The 23844-nt window shown below is 34.3% G+C and overlaps 1 protein-coding gene across 3 annotated transcripts in view; it reads left to right on the forward strand.

Annotated features, from left to right (window-relative positions):
• IPO11 (importin 11) overlaps positions 1-23844 on the forward strand; it is a 200910-nt gene that overhangs the window by 74880 nt on the left and 102186 nt on the right. For all 3 annotated transcript variants that reach the window (XR_012031275.1, XM_072826606.1, XM_072826605.1), the window contains exons 17-21: positions 3507-3540; positions 4057-4097; positions 5643-5759; positions 12105-12218; positions 17874-17989. Coding sequence is in view for 2 of the 3 variants with exons in the window: in XM_072826606.1 (XP_072682707.1) it covers positions 3507-3540; positions 4057-4097; positions 5643-5759; positions 12105-12218; positions 17874-17989 (422 nt within the window). In the remaining variant the exon portion in view is untranslated. The remainder of the gene's footprint in view (positions 1-3506; positions 3541-4056; positions 4098-5642; positions 5760-12104; positions 12219-17873; positions 17990-23844) is intronic.

The raw sequence follows: 23844 nt of genomic DNA on the forward strand, positions 1-23844 counted from the left end.
GACATGTTAGAGATAGCCAGATTTTATAAACTAAAACTTGATGTAGGCGTAATGAATAAGCATTTATAGTTATTGCAATATTTGGAAACTTTTTGTAATGAATGTTGGGAAAATTTGGTAGGATTTAAGATAATTGCTACTTTGAAATTTTTTACTTCCGTGCTTATTTTTGATTCATATTTAAAAGAGGCTTTTAACTTTTTAAAACTTAAGAATTATAACAAAGGGAAAAAATTCAGTGACTATCATAACAAGCACCTATGTGTGCGCCTCCCAGTATCTATTGTAATAATTTTCCATGCATATTTCAAATACTTAAGAAATAAAGCCTTCCAAATGCAGTTGAGTCTCGGTCTTTGTTCATTATGACAAATGATGAACACTCTTGTTCCATTATGTTTTTGTTGAGTAAAGGTTTTTAATTTTAGTGGAATCGGATTTCTGGTTCATTCTTTTTGTTCATTGTTTAATCCATTTCTTTATCCTTGATTCTTTACATGGAATTTATTTTTGCCTATGATAGGAAGTATGGTTCCATTTTTATAATTTTTTAATAAAGACAACAGTGTTACACTATGCTATTATTATAGTGTAAGCAAGAATGACTAAATTTTAGATGAGGAGAACCTTCTTCTGTACTACCCTAGATGGTCACTAACCAGAATGTTTGATTAATATCTTGGAATTTTTTGGTTTTTAAAGTTTTTGAGCCAGTTACGTCTTTAAATTTTAGAAATTACAATTTTTTTTTTCAAGTTTCACTTTTGACTTCAGTTATTTATGCAGACTTCAATACCATAAGCAGTAAGCTACTAAAAATTAGCATTGGTATACTCTTTCACCCTTGTAAAAGGCTATATGAAAGGTGAATTGTGGTGCAGCCAGATTTATAGTTTGGAAGTAGGGTGTGGGGGTGTTGTCTCTCAAGCAAAGAAATTGTGATTTGTATGGGCAGGTTAACTACCACTCTAGAAATAACCAATTTTCGAGATGGAAAGCCAGTTAATGGCATTAAGAATGGACTTTGAGTGGCATGTACAGAACTCAGCAAACCCTGAGTGTACAGTGCGAGGTGCAACTGGGATTGGGCGTCCGTATTTTAAGGGTGCCTGGAGATTCTACTGTCTTCTCCTTCATTTCTCTATTGCTCTCAAGCTTTCTTGGATCCTTCCAATGTTTCTTATACTTTGATGGTACTTCTTTGTCCCTGTAAAGGAATTAGCCTGTTAAGTGTCAAGTTTTCTGAGATTTCAGCGGGACTTAGGATAAACTTGTAGGCTGAGTTCACAGTGTTGACCCACTTCTGGACATTTAGGATTTCATTCTCCTTCAGAGGGATTTATTCTTTGAAAAGTCATATTTAGAGCACTTTGTTTTCTTTTCTTGCATTTACTAGCAAGTATTTATTGAACAATTAGCATCCTAGGAATTATTAGACTCACTTTTACCAATTTTCTCTCATATTATCTGTCTCTTCATTCCATAAATGTGAGTTTTGACTTTTCCTTATTATGAATCACTGTGAAATTCATACTGTCTCTCTGTGGTAAGGACTTCCTGTTTCTTTTATAGTTCAGGAATGGCTAATTTTGTACTTATTTTTGTCATATTTTATTTTGTTTTTGTTTTTAAAGATTTTGTTTATTCATGAGAGACACAGAGTATTTTTGTTATATTTTAAATGTGCCTCTGTTTTCTTAAACTTTGGGGGATTTTTTGTTTTCCCTCCTGATTTGGCTTCCTAGTTATGGAGTTAAACTAGAGTACAGGCCAGTCATCTCAATTCATTCCATCTCTTCTATAATACTACCCTGACTTCTCGGGTAGGTAGGAAAAGAGCCAGTTTTTATTCCAATGATTCTTTTGATTCCTGTACTTATTTGTGTAGATGTCAGGGGTATGAGTTAGGTGCTTATGTGGTCATTCAGTGGAAAAAAAAAATCAAGAGAATTAAAGGTTATTATGCTGGCAGTTTGTCCTTTTTCTTTTGGGGGGTTTTATGTCCTGTTGTCTGTGAATTTAATTATTTACATAGTGCCAACTGTATGCCTCACACTGTTCTAAATGATGACAATTTAAAGATGACCAGCCAGTCCATGTCTTCAAGGGGATTATCCTGTTCCTAAGATTTTCAAGTTTGACATTTGTATTGATAATTATTTAATACCTGGGTGGCCAGTACCCTTCAAGAGTATAAGTTCTCCGAGGACAAAAACTAAATCTCTCTTAAAGCTTTTTTTCTGTAGCATCCAGCATATTGCATGGAAGATAGTAGTTCCTTATTGAATATTTTTAATCATACGAGTAGACCCTGTTTTCATTAGGTCATTTTGTGGTAGACCACTTGCCATGGTACTTTGCATGTATTAGACAATCAGCAAATTTGTTACATTATTTAAAAGTTTGAAAATGTTCACATTTTCTTTAGAGACAATGAATAAAAAGAAAAGGCAGGTGAGAAAACACCTGTCCTGTAGGCTCTTAGATCTGTGATTTTGGCAGTAGAGTACTTAACATTTCGTGAACGTGCCTGATCAGCCTCTTGGGACTTCAGAAGCTCCTGTAAAATGATTAAAACATTTCTTTGTGAAAAATGGCTGCAGAGAAAAAGCCAGTTGCTGTTACAGGTACAGGAAGTGTGGCAGCTAAGAAAGTTATGGCTCTCAGCTAGGAAAGAAATGTTTCAAATACATTGTTTTATAGAGTAGAATATAGAATTTAGTCATGGCTTGAGTTCATGTCACTTTTCCTGGAACTCTGGGTGTGGTAGCCTGTGCCAGATTGGCTGACCAAATCACAGGTAACAGTTGACAGAGAGTACTGGGGAGGTGAGGATGTCGTGATGTGATTTGCTGAGGGAACTTGCTGATACATGAAGAAAATAAGTTCAGGGAAGGTCAGGAATTTGTACAAATCTTTGTGTATTTGTGAACTTTGAGATTTAGAAAATCTCAGAATCTGTTGGGATAGTTCAAGGATTTCCTGTAATAGAGGTTGCAGATGGGAACGTATGTTCTTCCTCACCCTTGCTCCTCCTCCTCTTCCTCTTCCTCCTCCCCCCGCCTCTTCCTTCACTCTTCACTGTACATCTTCCAGTCTCACCAGCCCTACCCCATTTGCCTGTTGTTTGTCCTCTGCGGTCTCACCCTTCTCTTGCCCTGTAGCAACCCCCTTGTACTGTTCTCTGAGTCCCCCACTCTCAGCACACTTACGGCAAATTATTTTTTTCCTAGAGGCACCCCCTGGATTAAAGGCGCCTGAAATAAATTATGGGAAACTGAGAAGGGTGGGAATGGACACTACCTTACTTTTTCTTTTCAACTCTTGTTGCACAGTAAGAGGAATATTCTTTTATTTCTAGATGTTAACTTGCTCTGTGACTTAAATCTTAATGAAAAGAGTAGAGTGATTTAAATTCTTTTGCCAGTTGATATTCATGATATTTAATAGCTCTAGAATTGTTAAAAACTAATAACATACTTTTTTTTTTTTTTTTTTTTTTTAAGGTCCGTATTGAAACAGCTACAACCCTGAAGTTAAATATCCTTTAAGGAATTTAAAAATACTTCTTTGAGTTGGGGCACCTGGCTGACTCATGTGGTGGAGCATTCAATCCTTGATCTTGGGGTTCTGAGTTTGAGCCCCATGTTGGGTGTGGAGATTACTTAAAAATAAAATCTTGAAAAAAAAACAAAAACAAAATCAAAAACTTCAGGGGCACCTAGGTGGCCCAGTTGTTTAAGCATCTGCCTTTGGCTCAGGTCATGGTCCTGAGGTCCTGGAATCAAGCCTCAGACTGGGCTCCCTGCTCCACGGGTAGTCTGTCTCCCTCTCCCTTTCCCCCTGCTCCTGCTCTCTCTTTCTCTCTCTCAAATAAATAAAGTCTTTGAAAAGTAATACTTCATTGTGAAGAATTTTAGCAACACATTTAAATAATTTTTTGATAAAATTTGTTAGTTTAAAATATAGTTTTTGAATGGTTTATTATATTTGAGTTTTAGATATATTTTGTTCCAATATATTTCATACATTCTCAGTATTCCTTAACTACTCTACCTGTTGATGATTTTGAATTTAGAACAGATCAGTTTCTACCGGTAAGAATATTTATTTTTAAGATTGATAATAATTTCTGCTTATGTCCTTGGATATTAAATGTCATTTTATAACTGAAATTATATTTATCTGTTATTGATTAGAGCCAAATTTAAAAGTATATTGGATTATTTTAGAAGTAATTGTTTTTCAAGTAATTTTGATTTATTTTTGTTCTGCTTATTTTTGTTTAGCTATCTTAACTGTCTTGGAGTTGACACACTTTTCTTTTTTCACAATTATAAAGCATCTACTTTGATTTTATCTGTGTCTGTTACTTTTAATCCTCAGGTTATCCTCCATCTACTTGTTTTCATCTTTATGTCTTTATCCAGCATTGGATTATAAGTTACTTGAATAGCAGAACAGGAAGTCTTCCTCATCTTTTTATTCTTCACCTAACCCCCAGCAGTAACATGGTGTTTGACTTAATTTAATGGTGGTAGTATTTCTTCTTTTTTAAGATTTATTTATTTTAGGAGTTGAGGGGAAGAAAAAGAAGGAGAGAGAATCTTAAGCTGACTCCTCACTCAGGGAGCCCAATGTGGAGCTCGATCTCAGGCATGTGGGTAGTATTGATTCTTAAGATTGGGCAGGGGGACCTGGTGGCTCAGTTGATTTAGCCTCCAGCTCTTGGTTTTCATTCCGATTGTGATCTCAGAGTGCTGAGATTGAGCCCGGTATTGGGCTCTGCCCTGAGCGTGGAGTCAGCTTACGATTCTCTCTCCATCTGCCTCTCCTCTCTCTCACTTTAAAAAAAAAAAAAGAAGACTGGGAAAGAAGGAAGCTATATGATAATAAAATGTCTATCTGTATTTCTTGTGTAGGTCATATATGGAGGTTTTTCATTAGTAAAGCAGGGTTTTTATTATGTAGGTATTTTTGGATGAAATAAGTATGTTTTAGAAATCTTAAAAGTGAACTAAATATCTGAAAGATCACATGTTTGTTTTATGTAAATATCTAGCATCCTGTGATTTGTTAATTCCTATTATAATTTTGTAATATAGGAGTTAATAGCCAGGCATAGGATATTTATTTCTTAATAATAACCATCATCCTTTGAATAATAAATACATGTGTACAGAAATTGATATCCCTGTGCAGCATATGGTAAGGGCCACATAGAGAATTGGTATTCGAGTATAGTTATTGATACTCCTTTTGCAAGGGACTTTGCAAAACAAAACATTCTGTGATTGACAACGGGAATGTATGGAAGGCCAAAGATAAGAAAGACACTGTTAGCAGTTTAGTTAGTGGTATGAAATGTAAACACAGAGTTTAGATACAGTCTTCTGAAAACATTATTCAGTTTGTGGATGAATTAAGTTTTAAAATGGATCCATTGAGCAGTAATAAAAAAGAATCACTATTCTAAATATTGACAACTTGAACAATTTGAAATTACATAAGTAATGCTGAGATTTTGTTTGCTCATCTTTTATTTGTTGCTTTGACATTATGACTTAATTTTATTTCTTATTCCTATTTGTGAAGATACTAGTTTCTATTCTGACCCTCTTTTTTTCCCTGTTTACCTGCAGTATTTGGAAACCATGTTCACACTACTTTTTCAACTACTGCAGCAAGTTACAGAATGTGACACAAAGATGCATGTTTTGCATGTGCTTTCTTGTGTGATTGAAAGAGTCAACATACAGGTAAATTTGTTGTAAAACATTAAATGTCAGAGAAGTAAGCGTAGAGTATATGTAGAATGCATATGTAGAGTATATTTTTGCTTTATGTACATTGTTTAAATGTTAAAACACGCATTAAAATCCTTATAAACTATATGGTTCCGATTTCAGTTATAATGACATGTGTACTTGAGTTTTAAAAAAATGACTTGAGAAAATTAAAATTTTAATTTTAAAAAATAGGATCAGTAATGTAGAAGTATTAAAGCAGAATTTTATCTCTTAGTAGATCCAATTTATATTTAATAATACTTCTTAAAATTCAAGGTGTTTGAGGACATAGCCACACATGTGTCAGCAAATGCAAATATTCTCAGAGGGTGATTATTTTTACCTTCAAAATTAAATGTGTTTTGCAGTTTGGTCTACATTATGTACATGTTTAGTTTAATATAAAAATGACATGTAAGGTCTTCAGCAGTTACATTATTATTTAAATTATTCAGCTTCTCTGTCTCTCCTATTTGTGTGAAAACTTGGTAATCCAAGAAACTATCCTATAATTATCCTAGTAATTTCTCATATCCTAGTTTACCACTTCATCCTTGCTTGAAAAGTAGTGCAGTAAATCTGTGAGATATTAGGGAAAGACAACTGAGTTCATCTACACAGATTTGGAGTTTATTCCTGGGTCATATAGTGAATTCTGATACCTTGAGCTGGCAACTGATGAGAATTGCTATAATTTCTAAATAATGACAAGTTAAAAACATCTGTGCTAAGTAATTTGCATATATTTCTTACGTAATCCTGACAAAAACCTTTGGGTGAGGGTTGGAATTTATTATCTCAGTTTGAGATTTTTAAGGAATTTCTTAAAGTACATACATCTTAGTAGTATTACTGGTATTTACAGTCAACATGCAACCTCAGCAGCAGTTTTTTAAAATTCAGTTAACATATATTATTGGTTTCAGAGGTAGAGTTCATTGATTCATCAGTTGCCTCTTACATCCTGTGCTCATTACATCCCAGTGCTCATTACATCCCGTGCCCTCCTTAATGCCCATCACCCAGTTACCCCATCCCCCTACCCTCTCCCCTCCATTGAGACCCTCAGTTTGTTTCCTATGATTAAGAGTCTCTTATGGTTTGTCTCCCTTTCTCATTTTGTATTGTTTTATTTTTCCTCCCTTCCCCTATGATCCTCTGTTTTGTTTCTTAAGTTCCACATAATGAGTGAAATCAAATGATAATTGTTTTTGTCTGATTGTCTTATTTCACTTAGCATATCCCCTAGTTGAATCCATGTCATTGTAAATGGCAAGATTTCATTCTTTTTGATGGCTGAGTAGTATTCCATTATAGATACATATACTGCATCTTCTTTATCCATTCATCTGTGGATGGACATCTGGGTTTTTTCCATAGTTGGGTATTGTGGACATTGCTGTTATAAATATTGGGGTGCAGACTATATTTGTATCTTTGAGTAAATACCTAGTAGTACAGTCCCTGGGTTGTAGGGTAACTGTATTTTTGACTTTTTGAGGAACTTCCATAGTGTTTTCCAGAGTGTCTATACCAGCTTGTATTCCTACTAGCAGCTAAGAGGGTTCCCCTTTCTCCACATCCTCGCCAACACTTTTTGTTTCCTTGTTTATTTTAGCCATTCTGACTAGTGTGAGGTGATATTTCATGTAGTTTTGATTGGTAGTTCCCTGTTGCATTTTTTCATGTGTCTTTTGGCCATTTATATGTCTTTGGAGAACTATCTATTGATGTCTTCTGCCCATTTCTTGACTGGATTATTTGTTCTTTGGGTGTTGAGTTTGGTAAGTTCTTTGTACAGTATGGATATTTAACCATTTATCTGATAAAATATTTGCAAAAATCTTGTCCCATTCTGTAGGTTGTCTTTTGGTTTTGTCGACTGTTTCCTTTTTCAGCTGCTCCAGTTTTGAGTCTCTGTCAGTTACTTGGAGCAGATATGGGTCTAAGTGTCCAAAAATAATACTAGCTTACAATTTTCTTAGCACTTGGGATTCTTATTACCTTATAGCATTTCATTTTGATATCGGCTTATAAAGAATTTTGAGAGATTTTGATCACAGAGATAGTTGAAATTCCTTTAAACTAATTTCAAGTGCCTGTCTCTGCTCTTTAGTTTCATTGGTCTTTAACTGTGTCCTTGTATATAAAATAATAAAGATAATTCTTTATTATCACCTAACTCACAAGACTTCTTAACTATGAAGTTATTACAAATGCGCATTATTCTTTAGATCATTATACAGATGCAATCAGTTGTTTGTTTAAAAATTGATTATAGAGGGGGATCCCTGGGTGGCTCAGTGATTTGGCGCCTGCATGGAGCCTGCTTCTCCCTCTGCCTGTCTCTCTCTCTGTTTCTCATGAATATATGAATGGAATCTTTTTAAAAAAATTAATTATAGAAACAAAGTTTGGCCACTTTTTATAATCTTATTTAGATATCATTTGGCAAATGAGAATATTAAAGATTTCTTTTTATGGAAATGAATTTTCTTACCTACATCTTCCTAAATCTCTAAATCTTTTTATCCTAGGTTGAAATTCCTCATGCTTAATAAGTGTAGAAGTACTTTTGTGCTATTATCCATATGCACCTTTCAGAACACCAATAGCCTAAGCAACTTAGGTGACTCTGTCATCAGTAAATAATGAGACATCAGTAAATAATCAGTAAATAATTGTCCAGTAGTAGTTTGTGTTTTCAGAAGTCAGGTAGGAAATGGTTATGAAAAATATTTTCAGTAGTCTGATTCTTGAACTTTCCTATGTTAACCTTTGAACAGCCCCATGATTTATATATCTTTCACCTATGCTTCATATGCTAAATTTGATTTTTGTTCATTAGGTTGTAAATAGGTTGACCCATCTTATATCAGTGAGATGACACATAGGGTTTAATTGTTAAGTTTCGAAGAAGCCATCATCTTCATACTGTAAATTATAATTATTTAAAGGTTATATTTTCTCTGCTTTTTGAAAAAGTAGTCAAAAACTTACAATTAATTATTCCATTGCAGCGATCCCAAAAATACATAGAAAAAATAAGCAATCATTGGGCTTGGGTCTCAGGCAGACAATCTCTAAACTTACGCATTTCTGAAGAAAAGGAAAAAAATTTTTTTTTTTTACAAAGGACAAAATTAAAGGGCCTGTGTGAAATATTAAATATTCTGTCTAAATTAGGTCAGGGGATCCCTGGGTGGCTCAGTGGTTTAGTGCCAGCCTTTGGCCCAGGGCGTGATCCTGGAGTCCCATGTCGGGCTTCTTGCATGGAGCCTGCTTCTTCTTCTGCCTATGTTTCTGCCTCTCTGTCTCTCTCTCTGTCTCTCATGACTAAATAAAGTCTTAAATAAATAAATAAATTAGGTCAAAATGATAAGGTGTCATTGAATATTTACTTCTTAAAATCCTCCTGTGGATGGAGCCCTTGTTAAAACACTTGTTAGGCTTTCACCTACTTGATTTTCATATTTACAGTAACGTGTTACAAAGGAAAGTAGATGCCTCCCTCCCTCTTTGTGATGAACTAACTCCTAAGACTGTGCTTCTCATAGTATCCACCCTGCATTCTTTTTTCTTTTTGAATAGAGAGGCCAAAAGATGAGTGCGTGTAGTATACTTTCTGATAGTTTAGTTTCTTTTATAAGGTTGCTATTACTTAGCCTGATGTCTAGAAAACATTCATAATTCCATGTGTTTTTTTTTTTTTTTTAGATGTTGAGCAAATAATTACTATTGGCCTACTGAAAAAACCTGTGCACTGTAATCATTTTCAGGATTGTGTATGGGCAGTATTTTTTTTTTACATATCTTTTCAGTGAAATACTCAGATGTACAGAAAAGTTGCAGTAAATCAACACCCATGTATCTTTCACCTTGTTTTCTCAGTTATTAACATACTATATTGCTGTTTTTAAAATTTGTGTGCATATAGAAATGATTGTTATTGTTAAACCATTTGAATTTTAGTTTTGAGTATCATGGCACTTTACTCCAAAATATTAGACCTCTCCTCTTCTTAACCATAACCATGATTAGATTCAGGGAACTTAATATTAACGTGGTACTGTTGTTGTTGTTGTTTTTTTAATGTAGTACTGTTATCTAATATCAAGTCCATATCAGATTTCCTCAGTTGTTGCAATGATGTATTTTTTAACCTCTTCCCTTTTAGCCTAAGGGAATGTGTTTGGCTCTTCTGTCATCTGCTAATCTGCTGCCTGTGCCCCCGTTTTTGGGGGATGTCTTTTGCAACAGTAACTGGGTGATTATTGAAATTCTGTTTTTGGGGCAGCCCCGGTGGCGCAGCGGTTTAGCGCCGCCTGCAGCCCAGGGTGTGATCCTGGAGACCCTGGATCGAGTCCCACGTCGGGCTCTCTGCATGGAGCCTGCTTCTCCCTCTGCCTGTGTCTTTGCCTCTCTCTCTCTCTGTGTCTCTATGAATACATAAATAAAATATTTAAAAAAAAAAAAGAAATTCTGTTTTTGAAGCATTTATTTTAATTTAGAACATCATAAATTCCAATGTACATCTAGATTTGGGTTGTAGCTATTTCATGACTTTCAAATGTACCTGGGTTCTTTGCTTTTAATACATACATACCTTATCTATAATAAATAGCATATGCTCCCTTTGTGCCTTTCCTTAGAGAGTGTTCCTACTTGTATATCAAAACCAAAATTGGTTTATTTTTTATGCTAGTAGAATATGCTGTTATATACCACTTATAGTTAAGTATGAATGAGTTAGGTCCTTTGAAACCTGTGGGTTTTTTTTTTTTTTCATACGAATTGGTCTGCTTTTATAAACTAATTGGAGTGATCTTTTTTTTTTTTAATTTTTATTTATTTATGATAGTCACACAGGGAGAGAGAGAGAGAGAGGCAGAGACATAGGCAGAGGGAGAAGCAGGCCCCATGCACCGGGCGCCCGACGTGGGATTCGATCCCGGGTCTCCAGGATCGCACCCTGGGCCAAAGGCAGGCGCTAAACTGCTGCGTCACCCAGGGATCCCAATTGGAGTGATCTTTTTTTTTTTTTTTTTTTTTAATTTTTATTTATTTATAATAGTCACACACAGAGAGAGAGAGAGGCAGAGACACAGGCAGAGGGAGAAGCAGGCTCCATGCAGGGAGCCCGACGTGGGACTCGATCCTGGGTCTACAAGATCACGCCCTGGGCTGAAGGCAGGCACTAAACCGCTGAGCCACCCGGGCTGCCCATGATGTTTTATAAGCAAAAAAGGGAAACTCACTTTTTCTGGTTTTTAAATTTTAATCCATGGGATTGAAATAGACATTACTGAAGTCATGAAAGTCTAGTATTTCTGTTTATCATGAAACTTACTCTTGTCAGCGCAATTCCAAATACAGTAACCAAAAACTGAGACGTTGGAACACTGTCTAGCTTCAGTGTAGATCCGTTTTATTTTTTAAGAAACTCTCCATCATAGCACAGCTATGTCACGTATTTTTAAAACTGGTTAGCCTAATCCATATGATCTCAACAGTTGTATCTCTTTTTTTTTTTTTTAAAGGTTTTCTTTATATATTCATGAGAGAGAAACAGAGAGAGAGAGAGAGAGAGAGAGAGAGAGGCAGAGACACAGGCAGAGGGAGAAGCAGGCTCCACCCAGGGAGCCCGATGTGAGACTCGATCCCGGGTCTCCAGGATCACACCCTGGGCCGAAGGCAGGCGCCAAACCGCTGAGCCACCCAGGCTGCCCAACAGTTGTATCTCTTAAAAAGGATTTTGTTCGATGTTTGCACTATACCTCATGTCCATTTATCATTATACTTTATCATTATACTTATGTTTTCTCATTGTAAGGGTTTGTATGTCTATCTTTGTATTCTTTCTGGTACCTTGTTCTCAGGGCTTGATTCTGGAAGATGCCATCAGATAATTGTTGAATGTATGATTAAATGCTGACTTTTTAAAACAGTGTAATTTCTTGTTAGGTAAGCTGTTTTTATTAAAAAAAGAACCAGGATATAGCAGCATTTTCTGTTAAGTTCTAGATAATTGGCTATATTATGTTGCTTTCCTATATTTTATTTCATGTAGTAAATTTGGTATTTATTTAAAATTCTTTAAAATATTTACTGTAGGGCTTTATGTCTCTCTGTAATATCTGATTTATCTTTAAAAAGATAATATGCATAAAAAAGATACATGCATAATACATTTCATCTAGTAGATATTCAATATTTCCTGCCTGGGACTTAATAGTGGTGTGTGAGTGTTCCTTGAAGGAGATTGCCTTCTTTCCTAATACAATTCTTTTGCTTCCCCTGCTTCTGTTGTGATAGATTCGACCATATGTAGGATGTCTGGTACAATATTTGCCTCTTCTTTGGAAGCAAAGTGAAGAGCACAATATGTTGAGATGTGCTATCCTGACAACACTTATTCATCTTGTTCAGGTAAGTTACTTTCCAGTTTCTTAATTTAATACTTATACATTTTTTAATTGAAGTCTGATTAACACACAATGTTAGTTTCCAGGTGTACAACATAGTGATTTGACAATCCTGTACATTACTCAGAGCTCACCACAATAAGTTTACCATTTGTCACCAAAAACTATTACTACAGTATTGTTGACTATATTCCCTATGCTGTACTTCTAATCTCTGGGACCTATTTATTTTATAAGTGGAAGTCTGTACCTTGTAATCCCTTTTTCATATTTCACTGATCCTCTTACTCACCTTGCCTCTGACAATCACCAGTTCTCTGTACTTAAGATACCAGAGTTTTTGGCCTTTTCTTTTTTCTTTCTAAAGTGTTTTTATTGTTCTCATGTGATTTATTTTAATGTAGTGAAAGGTCTCTCACTTTATGTCTTTTTTGTGTGTGTTCTAAACAATTTTAAAAACTTCTTTTTTTTTTTTTAAAGATTTTATTTATTTATTCATGACAGATAGGGAGAGAGAGAGAGAGATAGAGGGGCAGAGACACAGGCAGAGGGAGAAGCAGGCTCCACACAGGGAGCCAGATGGCAGGACTCAATCCCGGGACTCCAGGATCACACCCTGGGTCAAAGGCAGACACTAAACCTAGCTGAGACACCCAGGGATCCCCAAAACTGCTTCTTTTTTGTTAACTTTGGTCATTTCTTTGACATCTGGAAAATACTCTCCACTTTTTAAAGATGTTTTCTTTCATTAGATGTAGTGGTCTCCCATGCTGATAAACTCATGATTTGTGTAGTCCATTGTACTTTCCATTCACTTTCCTTGGTATTCAGGGCTTTTCTGAATAAATTTACTCTCCATTTTCACTCTTTTTTTGTGTGTGATTTAATAAAAAAAATTTCCCTTTCATCACTTGGAAAGGTAGGGAACAGAAGACTTACTTTTGAGGGAAGCATTGACTATGATTTTAGGCATCTTGACTTTGAAGTATTTGGGTTAGGCATCAGGTAGAGACAAATCTAAAATTTCAGAGTGAAGAGGACTGTGTAGTTATCATTTGAACTGCTCTAGTGAATTATATTCTGATAGTGAGAAGATAGGGAAGAGCTTAATGCCAAGTCTGAGAATGTCTGGATCCAGGTATGCTTAGCTGATTTTTATTGGCTTTGCTCCAAAATATGATAGATTTTCCTATAGGGATGTCTCTAAATTAGTAGTTATTATTCTGCAATTTTCTAATAACAAGTTAAAAATTAGGGAGAAAACATTTTAATATTAGTTTATAAAAAACCTTTCTCAGGCACCCTAACACTTTTTTTTTGAAATGTAAATTTTTTTCTTTCTGTAAATATTTGTGGATGAATTTTACAGTTACAAATTCCTACTCAAGGCAGTTTCAGATAGTTGAATAATGATATAAAAAATTTTTTTTAAAGATTTTTATTTATTCATGAGAGACACAGAGAGAGAGGCAGAGTCATAGGTAGAGGTAGAAGCAGGCTCCCTGCAGGAAGCCCAGTGCGGGACTTGATCCTGGAACTCTGGGACCATGCCCTGAGCCAAATGCAGACGTTCAACCACTGAGCCACCCAGGTGTCCCACAAAATTTTTTTTAAAGCACTTTCTCTTTTAATAACTGTCTCGTGTAGCATCTCTTACTATCTACCATTTAATTCTTATAATCTTCTGTGAAGGTAATGTCCCTTTTACAGATGAGGATACAAAGGCTAAGAAAAGGTTACTGACTACCCTAAGATTGGTTTCATAAGTAACAGAACTATAGTGTTCCCACATCTTTTGTATTATATCTCTGCCGAATGTGTTTTTAGACTCAGTTTGAGAGTTTTATGAGGGAGGTATGAAAAAGGAAAACAGCATCTCTGGTCTCCTTAGGCAGTGTCCTGTCAGGAAAGTCTTAGGAACCCAGAGTAACTTGTAGGGGAATGTTTGGAGTATTTAGGGCCGTTTCCTTTAGATCGGGGGGTAGGGTTCCAGCCAAGTCGTCATTTACCCTTCTTGGAGAAAGCATGCAAAGTTCAATGTTAAAGTTGAGACTAGCTTAAAAATGTGTTTTTCAGTCATTTGAGAAGATCATACTATGGGTATTGTTAAGCTTCATTTCGTAGAAAACACTGCCATCTTTGGGCTTTTAAATCCTAACAGGGAGATATTAGTGTACTTACATGTTTCTGTTTTCATTTCATAAGTTCTGGGAACCCAGACTAATAGTCTCTGACTAAAAAGATTATCTATTGATCCTTGCTTTTGTTACTATTATTATTTTTTAGCCTATGAAAAATTTGAAGCGTATACAGAAAAGGGAAGAACAATATAATTAGCCCTTAGGTAACCATCACCCAACTTCAAGAACCATCAGCATTTTGTCTATCTAAATTTAAGGCACTAAAACTGATTGAGAGGGTTGAAAATGAATGGGAAACTTACTGTAAATTTTTCCTTAAGGATGTAATCTACCTGGGTTGTTTTGTAAGGAATGATCCATGTTTTTGAGGTCTTTCCTCAATAAAAGATCTTTCAGTTTTCCGCCTCTGTTTCAGTTCTCTGTTTTTATATGGTATCTCTGCTTTGACTACCTAGTGTCTCTGTCTTGAGAGCATTTGCTTTTACTTTACCAGAGGATCTTATAGGGCCAGCAGTTTGCTTGTGGACTTGCATGAGATCTTGCCATCAAGCTGCTTTATGAACACTTACTAGAGGCCCTCTTAGTTTTAATACCTGACCTTTAACTTCCGCCTTCCCCGAGTACATGGTGCTACCAATTTTTGATTCTTTGGGAGTTTCTGTAACATAAATCGGGTTGCTTCTTGCAGTTATTTTACTGCTGGCTTCAAGCTTTGGTTTTACTTGATTTTCCGAGTTTGCTAAAGTCAGTTACCACTTGTCTTTTCAGCTTTTATCTTTTCTTATGCTATCTTTGTAATTCTTTCACCAGTTTTTGACAGAGAACAGTCATAAATACACATGTTAGAGCTGTCATCTTCCTCCAGATGTTTACATACTCCATTGTTTGGTATAGCTGGACCATAGCTTGGGTATAGGGACCTGGTCAGGAATACCAAAAGAAAATCTCCTGAAGTTCAGAACAAGGAGTGTTATTGTTATTTTTATTTTATTTTATTTTATTTTATTTTATTTTATTATTTTATTTATTTTTTATTTATTTTTGGAAAGGTAATCAGGGTGCCTTTGGGGGCATTGTTTGGGATGGAGTAAAACTAAGGTCAAGGAAAGTAGTTGGCAGACTTTCTGTTAACCATTGAAGAGATGATACAGATCTGAAGTAAAAGCCATAGAAAGAAGGGAAAAGACCTGAAATATTAAGACATCTTAGAGAAAATGAATGATTATTTAGATGTTGATTGAGTAGGAAGAAAAACCCAGGATGTGGTTGAGATACCACTTATCACTAAGTAGATGGTGGTTCAAGTCACTTGAGTTTGGAAATGCAGGGGGAGGAACCAGTTTTAGGAAGACAATGAGTTGGTTCAGTCGTCATCCTAAGAGTCTAAGCAGGCTTCTGGGTAGTGATGACCTGTAGTTATTCACTGTGTCTGGAGTTCAGAGATTGGGGGTTGGAGATAGTTGATTTGGACATTTTCAGCATGCACATGGCCTAGGAGAAGATAGTCAAAAACAGTATGTTGGGAAATGCCAAGATTTAGGGGGTATTATTCTTTTTTACCCTTAACCTAAAAAAATAATAAGTATAAATTCACAGGCTATTACAAAGATAGTACAGAGTACCCTTGACCTCATTTTCCCTTTTGTCTTATGTAATTATAGTACAGTATGATTTCTACCCCTTGAAGCATTTCTGATAATTTTAGTAAGTGATGAATTTATTTTTGAGCTTTTATAGTATTGTAGACAATGTCCTATTGTGAATTATTTCATAGTGTTGCAGACAATATCTTGTAGTTAAAACTGTGGGCCAAGAGAATGTTCGAATTTATTTAAAGCTGAGTATCTGGGATTGGACACATTCTTTAGGCCATTAGACTACTAAGGTCTATGTTTTTGGGCTTTGACCGAGAGAGTCTGAAATGTTTAGCAGCTGCTTCCTTTTGTTTTTGTACAGCTGTCATCTTGTGCTTATTGGATGTGCACTAAAATGATGAATTCTAATTTTCCTAGGGAGTTTTAAATCTATTTGATAATCAAAATGAACTTGACTGGTTTATCTTAATGTTGTTTTTTTTTGTTGTTGTTCCATCAAAGATTGAAGTATAGTGACTGAAATTAAATTTTAAAATCTAATATACTACTTTGTTAATTGTGACATTTTAATAATTCTCTTCCTTTAAAAAATATCTTTAATGAAGTCTTTCCACTGATTTTTATTTACAGGAAGGGCCAAACTTATTTAAGGATAAACTTTATGTATTTGCACTGAGATAGCTACCCCTACCTGATAAAGATTAAATCAGTATATATGTGACATTGGAAGATAAATATGTGTATATTTTGTTGCACTGTAATTTACCATAAACTATATTGATACTTGAATTATTTCCTAAATTGGTGTTTGATACTTTTTTTGGTTTCCTTTCTGTGTTTATCAGAGATTATTAAGGATTAGAAATGGACTTTTTATCCATTTCGTTTTCTTTCAGAGTGCTTAGTGTGCTTCCCTGAGTCAACCTCTAAAGACAGTAATTAGGCAAACAAGAATTTAGGTAAAACCCCCTCTTCTTCCTCTGTCTGTGTTCTTGGGCCATTAATATTAGCAACAATTGTTCATTTATTTATTTTTTTAAAAAAGATTTTATTTATTCATGGGAGACACAGAGAGAGAGAGAGGCAGAGACACAGGCAGAGGGAGAAGCAGGCTCCATGCAGGGAGCCCGATGTGGGACTCGATCCTGGGTCTCCAGGATCACGCCCTCGGCTGAAGGCAGTGCTAAACCGCTGAGCCACTTGGGCTGCCCACAATTGTTCATTTAAAAAAAAAGAAAAAGCTTACAAAACCAAAGAAAGAATCTCTTCTTTTACCGTCTTCCAGCATCCTTTTCCCCTTCCCATATTTAAAGAGTGCTGATTTTTTCTGTATGCTCCCAAAAAACATTTTTATGGATATACTTCATATGCATGTAGGTAGATATTTTTAAAAAATTCTTGGGTATTGTGCAGTTGTTATTCACATACTTTTGTACCCTTTAAATCCAGTTAGTAATTATTTTCGAGATTGTTTTCACTCCATGCCTAATTCTTTTTCATTGACTACTCAGTATTCTAGAATATGAATGTACTGTGATAGTTATTTTACTGATGAACATTTTGATTGGGTTCATACAGAGATGACTTATAGAGTTTAATATAGCAGTATTAGTACTTCTTAAGTAGTCAGAGAGGGAAAAATATTTATATATGGAATCTCTTAAAACGAACAGATGTTTATAGCCTTGGTATATATGGTTTTATTACCATTAGGCAATTGAATGGTATTTTTTTGCTACTTGCTGTTCAATTGTAAATGAACTAACCTTGTTTTAGTAGTGCTATAGTTAGGACCATCCCAGAAAATCTGATGATTTATTTTTTAAAAGTTCCTTTTAGCACTTTTTTATATGATAGGTTATTTTTTGGTGGGGGTGGGATTTTAGAGTGTCTTATGTTAAGTTTTATTTATACTTCCCATAGGGATTAGGAGCAGACAGCAAGAACCTGTACCCTTTCCTGCTCCCAGTTATTCAACTGAGTACAGATGTTTCCCAGCCTCCACATGTTTATCTTCTGGAAGATGGTTTAGAATTATGGTAAGAGGAAAAATTTGATACCCTGGATTTTTTTTTTCCCCAGCCTTCCGTACTTTCATGCCAGTAAAGCAGAGGTCATGTAACAGGGCTTACAAACTCAGCATTTGATAACAAAAACATAAAATCACATTTCCTGAACTGGGTAATATAATAGCTCCATCTCTTCTTGGCAGTTGTCACTCAGTGTAGGCTCATAGAAGTCAAAGTTAAAAGCGGAAATTTTGGTAACAACTTGGCTGCATTTAATATTTGGGAATTTGAAATGTAAAATGGGGAGGGCCCAATAAATTTTCAGACTTAAAGTTGACTTAAAACTTGCAGCCTGTTAAATGGAATATTTTGCTGGGTGGCGGGTGTTGAGTTTTTCTGCCTCTTACTACTTTCCCTTGTATGTACCGAGATACTATACCTCAGCCCAAATGCTGAGGTTACTTAGTTTTGACTTGACTAATTATTTTACCAAGTGAATAATATGTTATGTTGAAAAGGAAAAAGGAAAACCTCTGTTTCTCAGGTAGCTCCACGCCACAGACCTGTATTCACTGACCACAACGTAAGGAACTGCGCTAGAAAATAGAAAATCCTTTTGCTTTACTAAGCTTATTTTACAGATAGCAGCAATTTTCTGCAGGTCCAAGTGTAAGAGAGGAAAGGCTTAAACATTGTAATATATAAACTATTAAAAGAAAAAAGAAAATCACAGAAATTAACCAGAGAAAAAATGAACATTTCTGGTTTCCTTTCCTCCCCCCTCTTCCTCCCTCCCTTCCTTCCTGTCTTAGTATTTTCTTAGATGTTTAGGAATGAACTTTTTTATTTTTATTTTTAGACATCGTCTTTGATGCAAATTAAAAATTAATGATCTGTAGCAGAATACTACATGAACAATTTTAAAACAGGTAGATAATTCTCAGGTTGGGTTTCTCATTTTCTGGGTTATGTTGTTTGAACTTTAATGACTTTGGATGGTTCAGTTGCAAATTAGCATGTGGAAAACTTTCATATTCATATATTTGTACAGGATGGATTACTGTAGATCAGATGTTGGCATACTTTTTCTATAAAGGAGCAGACAATAAATACTTTTGGCTTTCCAGGCTGTGTGATCTCTTATAACTATTCGCCTCTGCTGTTATAGTGCCAGAACAGTCATAGCATGTAAGATGGTGTGCTCCAGTAAAAAAACATCATTTGCAGAAATAGAGTGTAGGTAGAATTTGACCCATTAGCCATAGTTTCCCAATCCCTACTCTAGATTACAAATTAAAACATTAGTCTCTGGCATACTTTTATAAACATGTAGATAATCTATGATGTTAATTATTAGAAAAACTAAAAACATTAGCTATAGTAATGAGATAGATTCAGATACTTGAGTGTATTAGTATATATTTATTAGTAGATTTAGTATATTAAGTTTATTAAAGGTCTATACATTTTTTAAGGATTACACGAACAGATAATAAAAGTACTTGCTCTATTAATAGTAATCTCTTTTTTTTTTCCCTCAGCCTTTAGTTATATATAAACAAAATGAAATCATTAGAATACTTGTTTTCTTTATTTTGTTTTTTTTTTTTTTTTTTTTTTTTTTTTTTTTTTTTTGGTTTTGGATTTTGTTTTGCTTTGGTCAAATTGCTTAATAGCTAAGATTCTTTACATTGAACTAGGGTACACATTCTTCATATATTTTTCTTAATGAGTTAGAACTCATCTTTAGAATTAGATATAGGTGCCAATCCCAGTTATTATACCACTGTGTTAGGTGTGCAGTCATTGTCTGTGAGACAATGTTTTCTTATCTATAAAATGAAGTACAATTCCTACTTCACGTGGTTTTTGTGAGTATAAGATAATGTTTGTAAAGTGGTTAGCCCTTTGTATATGACGCTGAAAGTCTAAGAATCATTGAGGTTGCCTACGAAGGAAAGGGCAGGTATGGAACATTCTGCTACTAGCAGAATCCTGCGGAACATAAAACATTCCAAGGTCACATGAAAGATGGCAGAGAAGAGCTGTCTATTGATAGAAGAGGAAAATCAAGCCAAGAGAGGAGAAGAGCTGTCTAGTGATAGAAGAGGAAAATCAAGCCAAGAGAGGAGACTATTTCCTGAGGAAGAGAGTGATTAGCTATGTCACATGTTGCTGATTGCCCTTGTCAGTAGTACAAAGAAGGGAATTTGGCCACATGGAGATGGTATGAGAAGTTTCAGTAATATAGTAAGAATAAGAATTGAAATGATTTAAGTACAAACTGTGAGCAGTGACAACTTCGGGAGCACTTACTATGAAGAGGAATGTAGAAATGGGGCAACAGTTGACTGGTGTGGGGGAGTGCAAGGTCTCGAGGGATGGATGAAGCTCAGGAGTGACATAATTGGAGGCAAGAAGGGACAGGATTTAGTGTATGTAGGGTTAAAAAAAATTTTTTTTAAAGATTTTATTTATTTATTTATGTGACACAGAGAGAGAGAGAGGCAGAGACATAGGCAGAGAGAGGAGCAGGCTCCATGCAGGGAGCCTGATGTGGGACTCGATCCTGGGACTCCAGGATTACACCCTGGGGCAAAAGCAGGCTCCTAACTCTGAGCCACCCAGATGTCCCATTTTTTTTTTTTTTCTAATAGCATTGGGAATACTTAATTCATTTTAACTGGAGGAGGAAGATGGATTTTTGTTTTATAGTAGGATAAGACAGGTGTTCAATCAAATGGATTGTTTTCTCACCTCAAAGTGAAACAGTCATCAGCATAGTGTTCTTGGTTAGAGTCGAAGTTTGTATAAGATACAAGGGATTTATGGAGAAAAAGATGTAAAATAGTTATTTTGGAGAATGGGAGTTTGAACTTATTAGGGATAATCAGTAGCAAGAGATGTTTGTGGTCCTATATATGAGGTGAAACTCTTCAGACTGATTATGTGGCTTTTTTCCCCTTCATATTTTCCCCTCTCTTGATCCAATGTGCTAGAGATTTGTCAATGTTACTAGTCTCTTAAAGAACCAACCTTTAGTTTTGATTCTTTTTGTTGTAGTCTTGCTTCCTATTAATATCTGCTCTTATATTTTTCATTTCTTCTCCCTACTTCAAGTTTTTGTTAATTGACCTACCTTGTGAGATTTAGCTCACAATTTTTATTCTTTTTATTCTTTTTATTCTTCTTTCCTAATATAAACATGTAATACTCTAAAATATTTTTAAACCGAATTTGAAAACCTGTATGAACAAACTTTGTGTTTTTTGGGGTTGTTTTTAAAGGAAGTAATATAAAGTAATAGATACTGGTCAACTTTAAGCATCAGCTATATACCATTAATTGTAATATGCTCTTCATCATTAAGAAAACAAACAAACTGATTTGATTGCTTTTGGCCCTCCATTTAGGAGATTAGACTCTTAAAAACGAAACCAAAAGCCTTTATCTTTAAAAAACTGACTTCCTGGAATAAATTTTTCCTGCTAGGGTGAATTTTACTTTTAACATGTCATACGAATCTATTTTCTGGTATTTTATCAGATTTTATATTTTCCTTTAATTATAAATGAGTTGGATCGATAGTTCATATTGTGTATTATTGTCTGATTTCATATCAGTGTCATGTTTGTTTTACCAATTTACTCATGTTTAAGAGCTATTTTTTTCATACTGGAATGATCTCTACAATATAGTAGCTATTTGGATGATTTGAAAATTTAGTAATAAAGGGAACTGAAAATAGATTCATAGAAGTAGCTGAGGAGTCATTCAATTTGGTAATATTCCTAGGCTGTTTCTTAGTTGTTCATTTATACAAACTTCTTTGGGTTTTGATTTTTCATGTCTGTTAATTTTGGTACTTAATACCTTAAGATACTAATTTATATACTTGTATATATTTATTTATAAGTATATTTATATTTATATACTTATAAATAAGTATATAAACATATGTAAGTATATAAATTTTATAAATAAGTATATAAATATACTTATATATACTCACTATTTCTATTTGCAGTTTTTTGTTTTACCTCTTTTTAAAAAAAGTGCACTTATTAGATATTTTTGTTAATGTGAAAGAAGTACATGTTAGATTTTTATGAGTTCTGTGTTTCTGTCCTTTTATTGCTTTATTTCTATTTCAGATTTTTTACTTCCTACACTTAGCTGGGTATACTTTCTTAAAGCTCTTTTAAAAAGAAGGTTAATTACCTTTTTTGGTGCTAAAACATTTAAAGCTATGAATTTGTCTTGGATTCTGACTGCCTATTTCCCTTAAGTCCTGATAAATAATGTTCTGTTTTTTATTTTGGTGGTAGCTTATGGATTTTTGTCTTCTTTGACTCAGTCTCATTTTTTGCTGATACTAAAATATATGATTCAGGTTTGGATTTATTGCATTCTAAACATAACTCAGCACTTGTTCAATTTTTAAAAAATTAATAGGAAATTTAATGATTATAGACTTTGTTTTTGTAGCATATTCACATCAATAGTAATGATGATATCAAAGATGAAGACTTTATTCTAACTAGTAGGTTGTATAGTTCAAATCAATGTTTTACTTTTTAATCTTGACACTTATTTATTAAAATACCCATCTAGTTTCCTTTGTGTTAGTGTCCCTATTTATTTCTAGCATTCTTAATCTGTAACTTTTAAAAGATACTGTTTACTGCACAAAATTTTGGTATTTTTGTATATTGTTTAAAAGATTTAGTAAATATGGTATTTAAAATATTTTCATGAAGCATCCTGTGATGTATGCATGATTAACTTTACACCTTTTATCTACTTTGTATGTAAATTTTATATATTAATATTGTCATATGGTTTATTTTATTTAGGTTAGACTTAACTGTCTTTGTTTATTGTTTATATTTTAGTTTTTCTGTTTGAAATTTAGTTGTGTCTCCTCTACAGAGCAAATTTTTATATTTTGTATTTTAACTTAACCAAAGATGTTTTACCTCAAAAGAATTTTCATGCTTTTAAAAACATTTATTTGTTGGATTGATATACCTGTCTTTTTACTTGATGCTCTGTTTCCTATACTTTTTGTGGAAGGGTGACAGTAATATTTACATTTCTCTAGTTAAAGATATTGGTACGTATAACTTTGTCTAATTATTCTTTGGAATAGTAATTTGTCTCTTTACTCTCCTGTAGTGCTTTGACTTTGTCTCTCTTCCTTTCTAAATCTTCATTTATTTAGTCTGGAGTTATATGCCATGTCATTTTATCTTTAAGTACTTTAAACTTTTCAAGACTTTTTTCCTTTTTTAAATAGTGTGGCTTATATTGTGGGAACCAGCATAGGCAGTGAGAGTGACAATGACCTGAATGGTCTTTTTACTAAGGTAATGACATGGGAGGTAAAAATTCATATGGAATCTTAATTTGGATCCAATGACAGTTTGAAAGATCTTCTGAGATTTAGAATATGCCCATCAATTTTTTTCTCACTGAAATATGACTGGATTGTGGGTGTTTTTTTTTTTTTTTTATTTTTACTTCATTGTTATTTTAAAGGTGAATAGGATAAAATTTTAAAAATCTTTTGTTTTATTCTTTATAAATGGAATCAAATCTTGTTCCTTGTTCCGAGTAAAGTGTCCAAAAATATCATTGCTTTTGTGGGAGGCACATTCTTCATTTTGGAGGTGGTTGGTTTCTTCTGTGCCCCTCTTCCTATTCCCATTTTTGGCATTTAAAGTTTGTGAAATACTTCATAGAAAATAATAGGAAAGTCATATTACTGGTAGCTATTTATAACTTACATAAAAGGAAAATCCATTTCTTGTACCCTCATTAAGAAATGGGATAGTAAGAATGTCTTTGAAGCCCATGGAGTGACATGTTTGTTGAATTCTTCT

Source organism: Canis lupus, chromosome 5 (genome assembly GCF_048164855.1).
Source record: "Canis lupus baileyi chromosome 5, mCanLup2.hap1, whole genome shotgun sequence".
NCBI lineage: Eukaryota > Metazoa > Chordata > Mammalia > Carnivora > Canidae > Canis > Canis lupus.